The following is a 12691-nucleotide window of genomic DNA, read 5'->3' on the forward strand; positions in this document are numbered from 1 at the left end:
GAAGAATTTATTTAAAAACCCATATGTCTGAAGATCCAAGCATTTAAGGCTAAAGATGATTGTGTATCTAAAAATCTATGCAAGGATTTTTTAGAGATGTGCTTTTATTATCTTCACCAACTCACTAATGAAATATTTTTAAAGTAAATTTTAAACTAAGGTCCTGTAGACTGCTGAGTAAACTTTTAGATAACGTTTTCACCTCTTAGTATTACACTCATGCACAACTGTTTTTGTCAGTACATTCAGAAACTGACAGTAGATACCTGGGGGTTGGCAAATGCCTGTGAAATGTCTTCATTACCCCTTGAATGGCTCTTTACCCCTTTCAGTGTTGTGCTAATAGGTCTGGCAGGCTGGAGACTTTTTCTCTTTTAACTACTAGATCCTCTTCCCAGGAAGACTCAGAGCCTGCAGGAAGGGTCAGAACAGGAAGAGGAAAACCAGTTGGGTGGACACTAAGACCCAGTGGTGCCCCAAATTTTAGGTGCCCTACACAGCTGCCTACACCTAAGGAGACCCCTGGGTGCCCCCAATCACTTGCCATCCTAGGCCACTACCTAGTTCGCCTAGTGGTTGCACTGGCCCTGCCTGTCCCTATGCATCCGATGAAGTGAGCTGTAGCCCACGAAAGCTTTTGCTCAAATAAATTTGTTAGCCTCTAAGGTGCCCCACATACTCCTGTTCTTTTTGTGGATACAGACTAACATGGCTACTACTCTGAAACAAAATTATGCAAGACAGATATTTCCCCAGAAGTAACTAATGCAAAGTACTCCACTTAGGAAACAACAGTGAGTTGCTCACATAGAAATGGGAAATTACTGCCTAGGAAGGAGTACTGCAGAAAGGGATTTGGGGGTCATAATGGATCACAAACTAAATATGATTGAACAGTGTAACAGTGTTGCAGAAAAAGCAAACATCATTCTGGGATGTATTAGCAGGAGTGTTGTAAGCAAGGCACACGAAGTAATTCTTCTGCTCTATTCTGCGCTGATTAGGACTCAGCCGAACACTTCAATCTCCCTGGACATTGTATAACAGATTTAAAAGTAACTATTCTTGAACAAAAAAACTTCAGAAACAGACTTCAAAGAGAAACAGCAGAACTAAAATTCATTTGCAAATTTAACACCATTAATTTGGGCTTGAATAGGGACTGGGAGTGGCCGGTTCATTACAAAAGCAGCTTTGCCTCTCATGGAATTGACACCTCCTCATCTATTATTGGGACTGCACCACATCCACCCTGATTGAACTGGCCCTGCCAATACTGGTTCTCCTCTTGTGAGATTCTCCCTTCTCTTCATGTGTCATTATATAATGCCTGCATCTGTAACTTTCACTCCATGCATCTGAACAAGTGGGTGTTTTACCCACAAAAGCTTATGCCCAAATAAATCTGCTACACTTTAAGGTGCCACCGGACTCCTTGTTCAAATACATAAAAGGTTGTTACAAGGAGGAGGGTGAAAAACTGTTCTCCTTAAACTCTGAGGATAGGAGGAAAAGCAATGGGCTTAAATTGTAGCAAGCGAGGTTTAGCTTGGACATTAAGAAAAACTTCCTAGCTCTCAGGGTTTTTAATCACTTGAATAAATTGCCCAGAGAGGTTGTGGAATATCCATCAATGGAGATTTTTAAGAGGAGGTTAGACAAACACCTGTCAAGGATGGTCTAGATAATACTTAATCCTGTCATGATTGCTGGGGACTTGACTAGACGACCTCTCGAGGTACTTTCCAGCCCTATGATTCTATGATTCAGACACCTTCTCACATATCTGAAGTGTAACCACATCACCCCAATCCTTAAATATCTCCATTGGATCCCGGTTTATAGAAGAATGTGCTTACAATTCACCCTATATTTCAAAATCCTTCCATGCATTGTCTCCAACTTTTCTGGATCACACAGGTGACTTTCCACAAAAATTTTAGAGAGATTAGAGACAATTTGAGAAACTCACCAGGACTTTCCCAGGGAATTGATTGCTGACCCTGAGGTTGGTCTGATACACCTTGATCTGTAGAGGAGTGGTACTGTTCTCCTGGAAGTAGACTTCAAAGTCCACCAGTCCCTCTGCCTTCTTGCACAGAGCCGTGAGCTGGTAGAGGCAGGTGCCTTGAAAGTTGTATCTCTGTCCATCAAAGGTGGCATAGTGCAGATTCCTTGTCACAGAACAGGTGGCATAGCTGGAGGGGTAACAGCCCCGTACGCCATTCACTAGCCCGCACCTCTCTGAGTATTTGCACATAGCAGCCACACATTCGACTTGTCTAGTGGTTGCATTGCATATGCACCGTGTCCCACATGCCTCATCGACCCAGAAACTCTCATTGGGAGCATAAGGGCGCCCCTCAAATAGGCACCCACAGCTGCTCTTGGGTATGCATTTGCCCTGGCTCAGCACAAAACCATCCTTGCACTGACAGCTTTCCACGCAGGGGTCTTGGCAGCTGCTGGGGGCTGACTGGTCCACACACGTGGCTGGGCAGGCTGTTCCACAGAGCTGGTACTGGCTGTTCTCCAGGGGGCACTCCATGGCTGGGGAGTGAAGGACCCACAGATTTAGCAGCAATTTCTCTCCAAGCAAAAGCAGTATTTAAAATAGACACAGGGGGATGTATCTTGTGGGACTCCGAGAGGCCTCGAATCCAGTGACCTGAACAGGAGGTGAGGGTGCTCTGCACACTGCAGGAGGTGATTAGCACTTTACAAGATCAGGTCCATGGTAAAAAGGGTAACTTAAAAACTGCAATCATTTTACCCCAACCATCCATGTGTTATCGATGGATGTTACATACTCAAAGTGACAGGCACCTTAGCAATACCACAGACAGACAAATACTGTGGGTACAATAGAACCCAGGAGTCCTGATTTCCCAATCACTACTCAATAATCGCAAACCACTCGATCACGCCCTCTCCCAAAACCAGGGCTAGAACTCAAGAGTGCTGAGCCCCAGGCTCCCCGATCTAACCAGCAGACCATAGACCTTGGCATACAAATCTGTACTCACGGCATCTGGCCAGCTGCCTCCATTCCCCAATCCTGACCCCCTCCAGCTGGCAGGCGTCCGCGTAGGCCTTCAGGGCCTCACACAGGGCCTTCCGGTAGCCATCGTTGTGGCACAGATCGTACACGCAGTTGTCCAAGTAGACTGTAGGATCCACCTTGGTGTGGCACTGACTGAAGGGCCCATCTGAGACCTTGGTTATCAGGCCGCATGAGGCCTCCTCCTTGTACTTTCTGGCTATGCTGGGGTCACAGGGCCTGCAACCTCCAATGCAATCGTGCCAGCAAAACTGATCCTCATCTTCCACTGCCCAGCTTTTCCCCAGGGCAGCAACACTGGGAGCCAGGTCCCCATCCGGGATCCGGAAGTCATCGGAGGGGTCCCCGTTATAGTTGCCGCACAGGCCGCACAGGTTGTTGGAGAAGACCCTGGGGACAGTGACCCTGAGGCGGTTGTTCCAGTCATAATACACGCTGAGGTTGAAATTCGTGCGGAGGATGAGGGAGGTGCTGCTCTGATAGAGCCGAAGGGCCCCGTTGTTCAGAGAGATGGGTAAGTGGGCCCTGGTGTTATTCACCTTCACAGTGAGAAAGAAAGGACAAAGGTCACAATTAAGTGCACTAGTCTGTCATTAGCAAGGGGTGCAACCTGGACCCAAATCTCTCAGTGAATCTAAGGATTCCCAAATCTGAACCAGAATTACTTTAAAACATCATATTAAATAGAGCTGGGTGGAGAAATGTAATTCTTTGTGGAGGATTACAATGTTTTGAAAGTTGTTCAATAATGGAAACACACTTTCAAATGTCGAGACTGGGATCCTAATTCTTAACTTTCCTGTACAGTAAAAAACATGGTTTTAATAAAGACATTGGTGTTATAGATCATTACAGCAATCTGTAACCCAAGAACCCACCCTTTGTGTCCTATGATGTTAATGGGTTTAACTACTTATGTTAAACAATCTGTTCCACCTTGTATTTAGCTAGGACACTCTGGAAAGCTGCAGCTGCAGCTGTGAAAATCCACACCCGTGAGCAACACAGTTATACTGACCTATCCCATGGGTGCTCTGGGGCTGGAACACACATGAAAAACACATAGTGGGTGCAGAGCACCCACTGGCAGCCCTGTGTATCAGCTGCTTCCCCTCCTTCCCAGTGTCTCCTGCCCACCGAGATCAGCTGTTCCACCGTGTGGAGGAGGGGGAGGAGCGGGGGTGGAAAGGGTTGCAGAGGGGGTAGGGGTTTGGGGGAAGAGGTGTACAGCAGTTGGAGCTCCCCCTGGAACCAAAAATTGGTGCCTATGTGCCCCTGAGTGACACATCTGGGTCAATCTAATTCTCTAGCATAGACCAGTCCTGAGTACCCTTCCCAGAGCTGAAGAAGGGCTCTGGGTAGCTGGAAGACTTGTCCCTTTCACCAACAGAAGTTGGTCCAATAAGAAACATTACGTCTCCCACCTTGTCTGGGACCAGCATGGCGACCACGACACTGTAAACAGTTCAAAGGTTGGAATTTTGATGGCAATGAGGCTGCATCAGTTAGTGCCATTAGGAAGTGGCTACAGGGAAGGAGCTGTCACCTAGAGCCATTAGGAAGTGGCTCCTGCAGGGGAGGGGGCCACATCTCGGGTTGCCAACTTTCTAACTGCAGAAAACTCAACGCCCTTGCTCTGCTCCCTGCTCTGAGGCCCCGCCCCCCTCAGAGGCACCACCTCCATCCACTCCATCCTCCCTCCCTCTGTCAATTGCTCTCTCCCATCCTTGCTCACTTGCTCATTTTCATTGGGCTGGGGCAGGGTGTTGGGGTGCAGGAGAGGGTGAAGGCTGTGGCTGGGGATGCGGGCTCTGGGGTAGGTCCGGGTGTGACATTCCCCTGGTGTTATACGGACTGGTGATCTGCTAGGTTACTCCAATCCTTGACTCTGGGAGCCAGCCTTATCCTGCTCTGCTGTTCACTCCGGGCTGTTCACACATGATCTCTGGCATGTAATCTGCTCCTTGGATTAATGAGGCTAATAAGGAGTTTAGGGATAATGGTAGGATGGCAAATGGGAATAAGGATATGGAAGTAGATATTACCACATCCAAGGTAGAAGCCAAACTCGAACAGCTTAATGGGGCTAAATCGGGGGCCCCAGATAATCTTCATCCATGAATATTAAGGGAACTGGAACATGAAATTGCAAGCCCATACACAAGAATTTTTAATGAATCTGTAAACTCAGTGGTTGTACCGTATGACTGGAGAATTGCTAACACAGTTCCTATCTTTAAGAAAGGAAAAATGTAATCCGGGCAACTACATGCCTGTTAGTTTGACATCTGTAGTATGCAAGGTCTTGGAAAAAATTTTGAAGGAGAACGTAGTTAAGGACATTGAGGTCAATGGTCATTGGGACAAAATACAACAGGGTTTTACAAAAGGTAGATCGTGACAAACCAACCTGATCTCCTTCTTTGAGAAGGTAACAGATTTTTTAGACAAAGGAAATGCAGTGGATCTAATTTACCTCAATTTCAATAAGGCATTTGATATGGTTCCACATGGGGAATTATTAATTAAATTGGAAAAGATGGGGATCAATATGAAAATTGAAAGGTGGATAAGGAACTGGTTAAAGGGGAGATTACAACGGGTCATACTGAAAGGTGAACTGTCAGGCTGGAAGGAGTTTACTAGTGGAGTTCCTCAGGGATCAGTTTTGGGACCAATCTTATTTAATCTTTTTATTACTGACTTTGGCACAAAAAGTGGAAATGTGCTAATAAAGTTTGTGGATGACACAAAGCTGGGAGGTATTGCTAACACAGAGAAGGACCGGGATATCATACAGGAAGATCTGGATAACCTTGTAAACTGGAGTAATAGTAATAGGATGAAATTTAATAGTGAAAAGTGCAAGATCATGCATTTAGGGATTAATAACAAGAATTACTGTTATAAGCTGGGGACGCATCAGTTGGAAGTAACAGAGGAGGAGAAGGAACTTGGAGCATTGGTTGATCACAGGATGTCTATGAGCTTCCAATGTGATATGGCCACTAAAAAGGTTAATGAGGTCTTGAGATGCATCAGGCGAGGTATTTCCAGTAGAGATAAGGAGGTGTTAGTAGTGTTATACAAGACACTGGTGAGACCTCAACTGGAATACTATGTGCAGTTCTGGTCTCCCATGTTTGAGAAGGATGAATTCAAAATGGAACAGGTACAGCGAAGGGCTGCTAGGATGATCTGAGGAATGGAAAACCTGTCTTATGAAAAGAGACTCAAAGAGCTTGGCTTGTTTAGCCTAACCCAAAGAAGGCTGAGGGGAGAAAATATTGCTCTCTATAAATATATCAGAGGAATAAACACCAGGGAGGGAGAGGAATTATTTAAGCTCAGTACCAATGTGGACACAAGAACAAATGGATATAAACTGGCCATCGGGAAGTTTAGACTTGAAATTAGATGAAGGTTTCTAACCATCAGAGGAGTGAAGTCAGGGCCGGCTCTAAATTTTTTGCCGCCCCAACCAAAAAAAAATAGCACCCCCCCGCCATAACACCCCCCCCCAAGTGCTGCGCGGCCCAAGCCCCAACCCCCCCGAGCCCCACGCTGCCCAAGCCCCCCGCCCCCTCCAAGCGCCGCGCCACCCAATCCCCTCTCCCCTCCGAGCGCCGCGCCGCCGAAACACCCCCCCGAACGCCGCCCATCTGAAACAAAAACAAACAAACAAAAATAACCCTCCAGTGCCGCCCCGCCAAACCAAAAAAAAAAAATGAGAACCACCCCACCCCAAGGTGCTTTATCAGCTGGGGCCTGGAGCTGACCCTGGATCCAGGTATTCAAGGCTCTGCTCTGAGCAGGGTGCCATGGATTGAGATTTCCAGGCTGTTGGGGAATGGCTTTTCTGAAAGAAAGGTGCTCCGATACCACGGGGATGGGCGCCTGTGGGTAGACAGATGGACAGCGCAGAGGACAGGATGGACAGATGGTGCAGAGAGAGAGAGAGACAGATGGAGAGACAGCGCAGGGGGAAGGGTAGATGGATGGACAGGCAGACAGCGTAGAGGGAAGGTGGATGGTAGGACAGTGCAAAGAGAAGGATGGACAGATGGACAGACAGCGAAGAGGGAAGGAGGGGGAGATGGACAGGCAGGCAGCGCAGTGGGAAGTGTGGACGGATGGACAGACAGCAAGAGGAAAGGGAGGATTTTCGTTTGCTTGTTTTCTCCTTTGTCTATACAGAGATGCATGTATTTTCCTGTCACTGCTGAGCAAGAAAACTGGACTAAAACCAACCTCCTCCCCCCAGATGCGTTGGCCCAATACATGGTGACCCAGGAGCGGTCCCAGGCTGCTGCCCATGAGGGAGAATCCATCTAGCTCAACTGCTCCTACGTGGGCACCGAGTCCAGGATACATTGGTACCGCTAGCCCCAGGGGGGCCATCCGTGGTTCGTGGCCTCCCTGTCCTCTAGTGGCAGAGACACCCAAGACAATTTCACCATCAGCCTGGACACCAAGACCAAAAGCAGCTTCTTGTACCTGAACAGCAGCTGCCTGGAAGACTCTGCTGTGTATCTGTGTGCCCTGCAGCACAGTGCTAGGTGAGCACAGGCAGCCCGTCACAAAACCCTGGGTGGGGGCAGGACACACGGACCCAAGAGAGGAGACAAGCAGAAGTTAGACTAGAACAGAGGATATGAGCACAGAAGAGAAGAAAGGAAAGTAGAACAGAGTCGGCGAGAGACAATAAGAATAAAACGGAACAGAAGAGAACACACTGGAATGGAAGTGATGTGAACAGAATAAAGGGGAGAGAAGTCAGTAATTTAAGGAAGAACCTTGAAGAAACACCTGGAAAATTATAAACATTTTCGCCTTCCCCAATTGCCTGGATCGGGTGGTTTTGTATCAAAAATAGCTTCCTTGTCATAGAATCATAGAATCATAGAATCTCAGGGTTGGAAGGGACCTCAGGAGGTCATCTAGTCCAACCCCCTGCTCAAAGCAGGACCAAACCCAACTAAATCATCCCAGCCAGGGCTTTGTCAAGCCTGACCTTAAAAACCTCTAAGGAAGGAGATTCCACCACCTCCCTAGGTAACCCATTCCAGTGCTTCACCACCCTACTAGTGAAAAAGTTTTTCCTAATGTCCAACCTAAACCTCCCCCTCTGCAACTTGAGACCATTGCTCCTTGTTCTGTCATCTTCTACCACTGAGAAGAGTCTAGATCCATCCTCTTTGGAACCCCCTTTCAGGTAGCTGAAAGCAGCTATCAAATTCCCCCTCATTCTTCTCTTCTGCAGACTAAACAATCCCAGTTCCCTCAGCCTCTCCTCATAAGTCATGTGCTCCAGCCCCCTAATCATTTTTGTTGCCCTCCGCTGGACTCTCTCCAATTTACCCACATCCTTCTTGTAGTGTGGGGCCCAAAACTGGACATAGTACTCCAAATGAGGCCTCACCAGTGCTGAATAGAGGGGAATGATCACATCCCTCGATCTGCTGGAAATGCCCCTACTTATACAACCCAAAATGTCATTAGCCTTCTTGGCAACAAGGGCACACTGTTGACTCATATTCAGCTTTTCGTCCACTGTAACCCCTAGGTCCCTTTCTGCAGAACTGCTGCCCAGCCATTCGGTCCCTAGTCTATAGCAGTGCATGGGATTCTTCCGTCCTAAATGCAGGACTCTGCACTTGTCCTTGTTGAACCTCATCATATTTCTTTTGGCCCAATCCTCTAATTTGTCTAGGTCCCTCTGTATCCTATCCCTACCCTCCAGCGTATCAACCACTCCTCCCAGTTTAGTGTCATCTGCAAACTTGCTAAGGGTGCAGTCCACACCATCCTCCAGATCGTTAATGAAGATATTGAACAAAACCGGCCCCAGCACCGACCCTTGGGGCACTCCACTTGATACCGGCTGCCAACTAGACATGGAACCATTGATCCCACAACACTAGCAGATGGAGAAGCATTCCCTGGGGAGACAATATGGTAACTCAGTCATTCCAATGTGATTTTCACTGTTGTTCAGGTCAGACACTTTCAGACTGGTAACATGCACACAGACATTCTCACATACAGCCACACACAGGACACACTTGCAGACGTAATCTCTCTCTCTTTCTCTCTCTCTCTCACACACACACACACACACACACACACCAGGGCTGGCTCTAACTTTTTTGCCGCCCCAAGCAAAAAAAAGAGCGCCGCCCTGCCGTAACACCCCCCCAAGTGCCACGACGCCCAAGCCCCCCACCCCTTGAGTGCCGCGCCGCCCAAGCCCCCCGCGTCCCCTGAGCGCCGCGCCGCCCAAGCCCCCCAACCCTCCGAGTGCCACACCGTCCAAGCCCTCCGCACCTCCCGAGTGCCACGCCGCCCAAGCCCCCTGCATCCCCTGAGCGCCACGCCGCCCAAGCCCCCCGCCCCCCCCGAGCGCCGCGCCGCCCAAGTCCCCCGCCCCCCCCGAGTGCCATGCCGCCCAAGCCCCCTGCATCCCCTGAGCGCCGCGCCGCCCAAGGCCCCCGCCCCCCCGAGCGCCACGCCGCCCAAGCCCCCCGCGCCTCCCGAGTGCCACGCCGCCCAAGCCCCCGCCCCCTCCAAGCGCCACACCACTCAAGCCCCCCCCCAAGCGCCGCCCGGCCGAAACAAAAACAAACAAACAAAAAAAACCCTCCAGCGCCACCCCGCCCCAAGGTGCCGCCCCAAGCACATGCTTGGTCGGCTGGTGCCTGGAGCTGGCCCTGAGTGAAGTTCTGGAATAGCCTTCCAACATGAGTAGTGGGGGCTTCAAGACTAAGCTTCATAAGTTTATGGAGGGGATGGTATGATGGGATAGCCTCATTTTGGCAATTAATTGGTCTTTGACTATTAGCAGTAAATATGCCCAGTGGTCTGCGATGGGATGTTAGATGGGATGGGATCTGAGTTACTACAGAGAATTCTTTCTGGGTGCTGGCTGGTGAGTCTTGCCCATATGCTCAGAGTTTAGCTGATCGCCATATTTGGGGTCAGGAAGGAATTTTCCTCCAGGGCAGATTGGCAGAGGCCCTTGGTTTTTTTCGCCTTCCTCTGCAGCATGGGGCATGGATCACTTCCTGGAAGATTCTCTGTACCTTGAAGTCTTTAAACCATGATTTGAGGGCTTCAATGGGTCAGAGACAGGTTTGATACAGGAGTGGGTGGGTGAGATTCTATGGCCTGCGTTGTGCAAGAGGTCAGACTAGATGATCAATAATGGTCCCTTCTGACCTTAAAGTCTATGATTCTATGATTGTGCAACCGAATGACTCTAGCCAATATCTCCGGTCCCAGACAGCACCCTAGGAACCTCTGTCTTGCAGTGTCCAGTTATGCCCGCTGGATGCTGCAAGCTTATATGAGTTCATCAATTTAACAAATAAATTGATATGTTCCAGGCTTGTTATCCCAAGGGGAGTCTCTGACATGCATCAAACCAACCCACTGCTTCAGGTAGAATAAACAAACAAATCTATTAACTACAAAGGTAGATTTTAAGTGATATTAAGTGATAGGCAAAAAGTCAGAATGGTTACCAAATTAAAATAAAATATAAGCACGCAGTCTAAAATCTCAACCCTATTAGATTGTGCTGCATCTAGATGAAGCAGTTTTTCTCACCCCACTGGAGCCATTGGCGAGTGATGCACTGCTCCAGCCAGTAGGTCTGACTGCCCACGTCCCAGTTGCTGACATTAGCCCCAAGCACAGTGCTTCAGAATTGGGTCAGCGCCCCCTGCTGGCCACCTGCACCATTCTACGACACACAGCACCCGGTATTGCCATGATGGGAATTGGGGTCAGCACTGACTCCAAGGGGTGAGTGCACCCTACTGGGATACCTCTACATTTGAACATAGTACAGCACCCCCCAGTACAGTGCCGTGGCTTCAGGGACAGCACCAATTCAAGAGGAGAGCACCCTCTGTGACGTTGCACTCTATATGATTTTATAAAAATATGCTAATTAGTGAATATAATGTAACTGGAATATGCTTCATGCAAAAGGTCTCTTGTAAGGTATCATTACAAATCTTATAATATACTGAGTGTGGTCATCCTATTTGTATACATGTACCACTCTTGTATCTGAAGCTAGGAATACAGAATATAACTCTGAGGGTCTATTGTCATTATGCAAAGTGTGGGCCATGAATGGTGGTTTGGAATCTTGATGACTCCCATTAGCTAGGACAATTGGCTGCAGATGGCTGTATAGGTGCGGGCTGGCAAATGGGCAATGAAGTCTTGCAGTGACATGTGATCATGTCACCTGAACTGGAATCCATCTTTAACCTGGTGTCTTTCCATTGAGAAGGAGGGGGTGGGAACCCAGAGAGGGACAAAGGATTCCTACCTTATGCAAAAGATATATAAAGGGGTTGAAGAGAACAAAGCGGGGAGAGGAGCCATCATGAAGAATCCCCTAGCGACCACCTGAGCTGGAACAAGAGCTGTACCAGGGGAAAGAATTGTGCCCAGGCCTGGAAGGTGTCCAGTCTGAAGAAAAAACTTACTGAAGCATCTCTGAAGGTGAGATTATCTATATCTAGTTTGATTAGACATAGATTTGTGCATTTGATTTGATTTTACTTGGTGATTTACTTTGTTCTGTCTGTTACTACTTGGAACCACTTAAATCCTACTTTCTGTATTTAATAAAATCACTTTTTACTTATTAATTAAACTCAGAGTATGTATTAATACCTGGGGGAGCAAACAACTGTGCATATCTCTCTATCAGTGTTATAGAGGACAAACAATTTATGAGTTTACCCTGTATAAGCTTTATACAGAGTAAAACAGATTTATTTGGGTTTAGACCCCAATGGGAGTTGGGCATCTGAGTGTTAAAGACAGGAACATTTCTGTGAGTTAAGTCTGCAGCTTTGGGGCGAGTAATTCAGACTCTGGGTCTGTGTTGAAGCAGATGGGAATGTCTGGCTCAGCAAGACAGGGTGCTGGGGTCCTGAGCTGGCAGGGAAAGCAGGGGTAGAAGTCCTGGCATATCAGGTGGCAGCTCCCAGGGGATTTTTGTGATGTAACCCGTCACACCCTATAGTACGTAAACAATTCTACCCCCTGCAACACCGTGGGTAAATGTTTTCAAGGTATCCTATCTACATTCTGATTACGCCTAACACTTACCCCCACAAAGCCAACCTCAGCCTTGGCTGCTGTGACGGTGACTCCATCCACCTGGACAGTTACCGACCCAATGTAGAAGACCTGTGTGTTCCCACTGTTCTCGATCTTGGCCATGACATGGAAGGAGGGCAGGACGGAGTCATCCCTGCAGCTCTTGGACACCGTGTAGTTGCAGGTGCCGTGGAAATCATACACCCGTCCATCGAAGGTGTGGTAATGCAAGTAACCCCCAGCCCAGCACGTGGCCTGAGAGACTGGCACACACTCTGGCTGCCCATTTATCATCTTGCAAATAGTTCCTTCTCTGCAGCGAACCACACTGCAGGATGGAATAACTAGTGGCGAAAGACAATAGAAAGACAAGAAACACCAGACAAATCAGTTATACATGAGAGCAGAGAGGGGGCTGAGGGTGGTGTGAAAATTGGGATGAAATTTAATGTCATTGGAATCTTTCTTAATATAGCCTGTTTGTGAAATGGACCAAAGGATCGA

At 48.1% G+C, this 12691-nt stretch overlaps 1 protein-coding gene across 1 annotated transcript in view; it reads right to left on the bottom strand.

Moving 5' to 3' along the window:
* Positions 1 to 381: 381 nt before the first annotated feature.
* LOC123351481 (IgGFc-binding protein-like) overlaps positions 382 to 12691 on the bottom strand; it is a 79019-nt gene continuing 66709 nt past the window's right edge. Inside the window, exons 27-30 of the mRNA XM_044990867.1 lie at positions 12197 to 12531; positions 3027 to 3600; positions 1973 to 2550; positions 382 to 411 (exon numbers count right to left, since the gene is read on the bottom strand). Coding sequence (XP_044846802.1) covers positions 382 to 411; positions 1973 to 2550; positions 3027 to 3600; positions 12197 to 12531 — 1517 coding nt within the window. The remainder of the gene's footprint in view (positions 412 to 1972; positions 2551 to 3026; positions 3601 to 12196; positions 12532 to 12691) is intronic.

This window comes from Mauremys mutica, chromosome 17, assembly GCF_020497125.1.
Source record: "Mauremys mutica isolate MM-2020 ecotype Southern chromosome 17, ASM2049712v1, whole genome shotgun sequence".
In the NCBI taxonomy this organism is placed as follows: Eukaryota; Metazoa; Chordata; order Testudines; family Geoemydidae; genus Mauremys; species Mauremys mutica.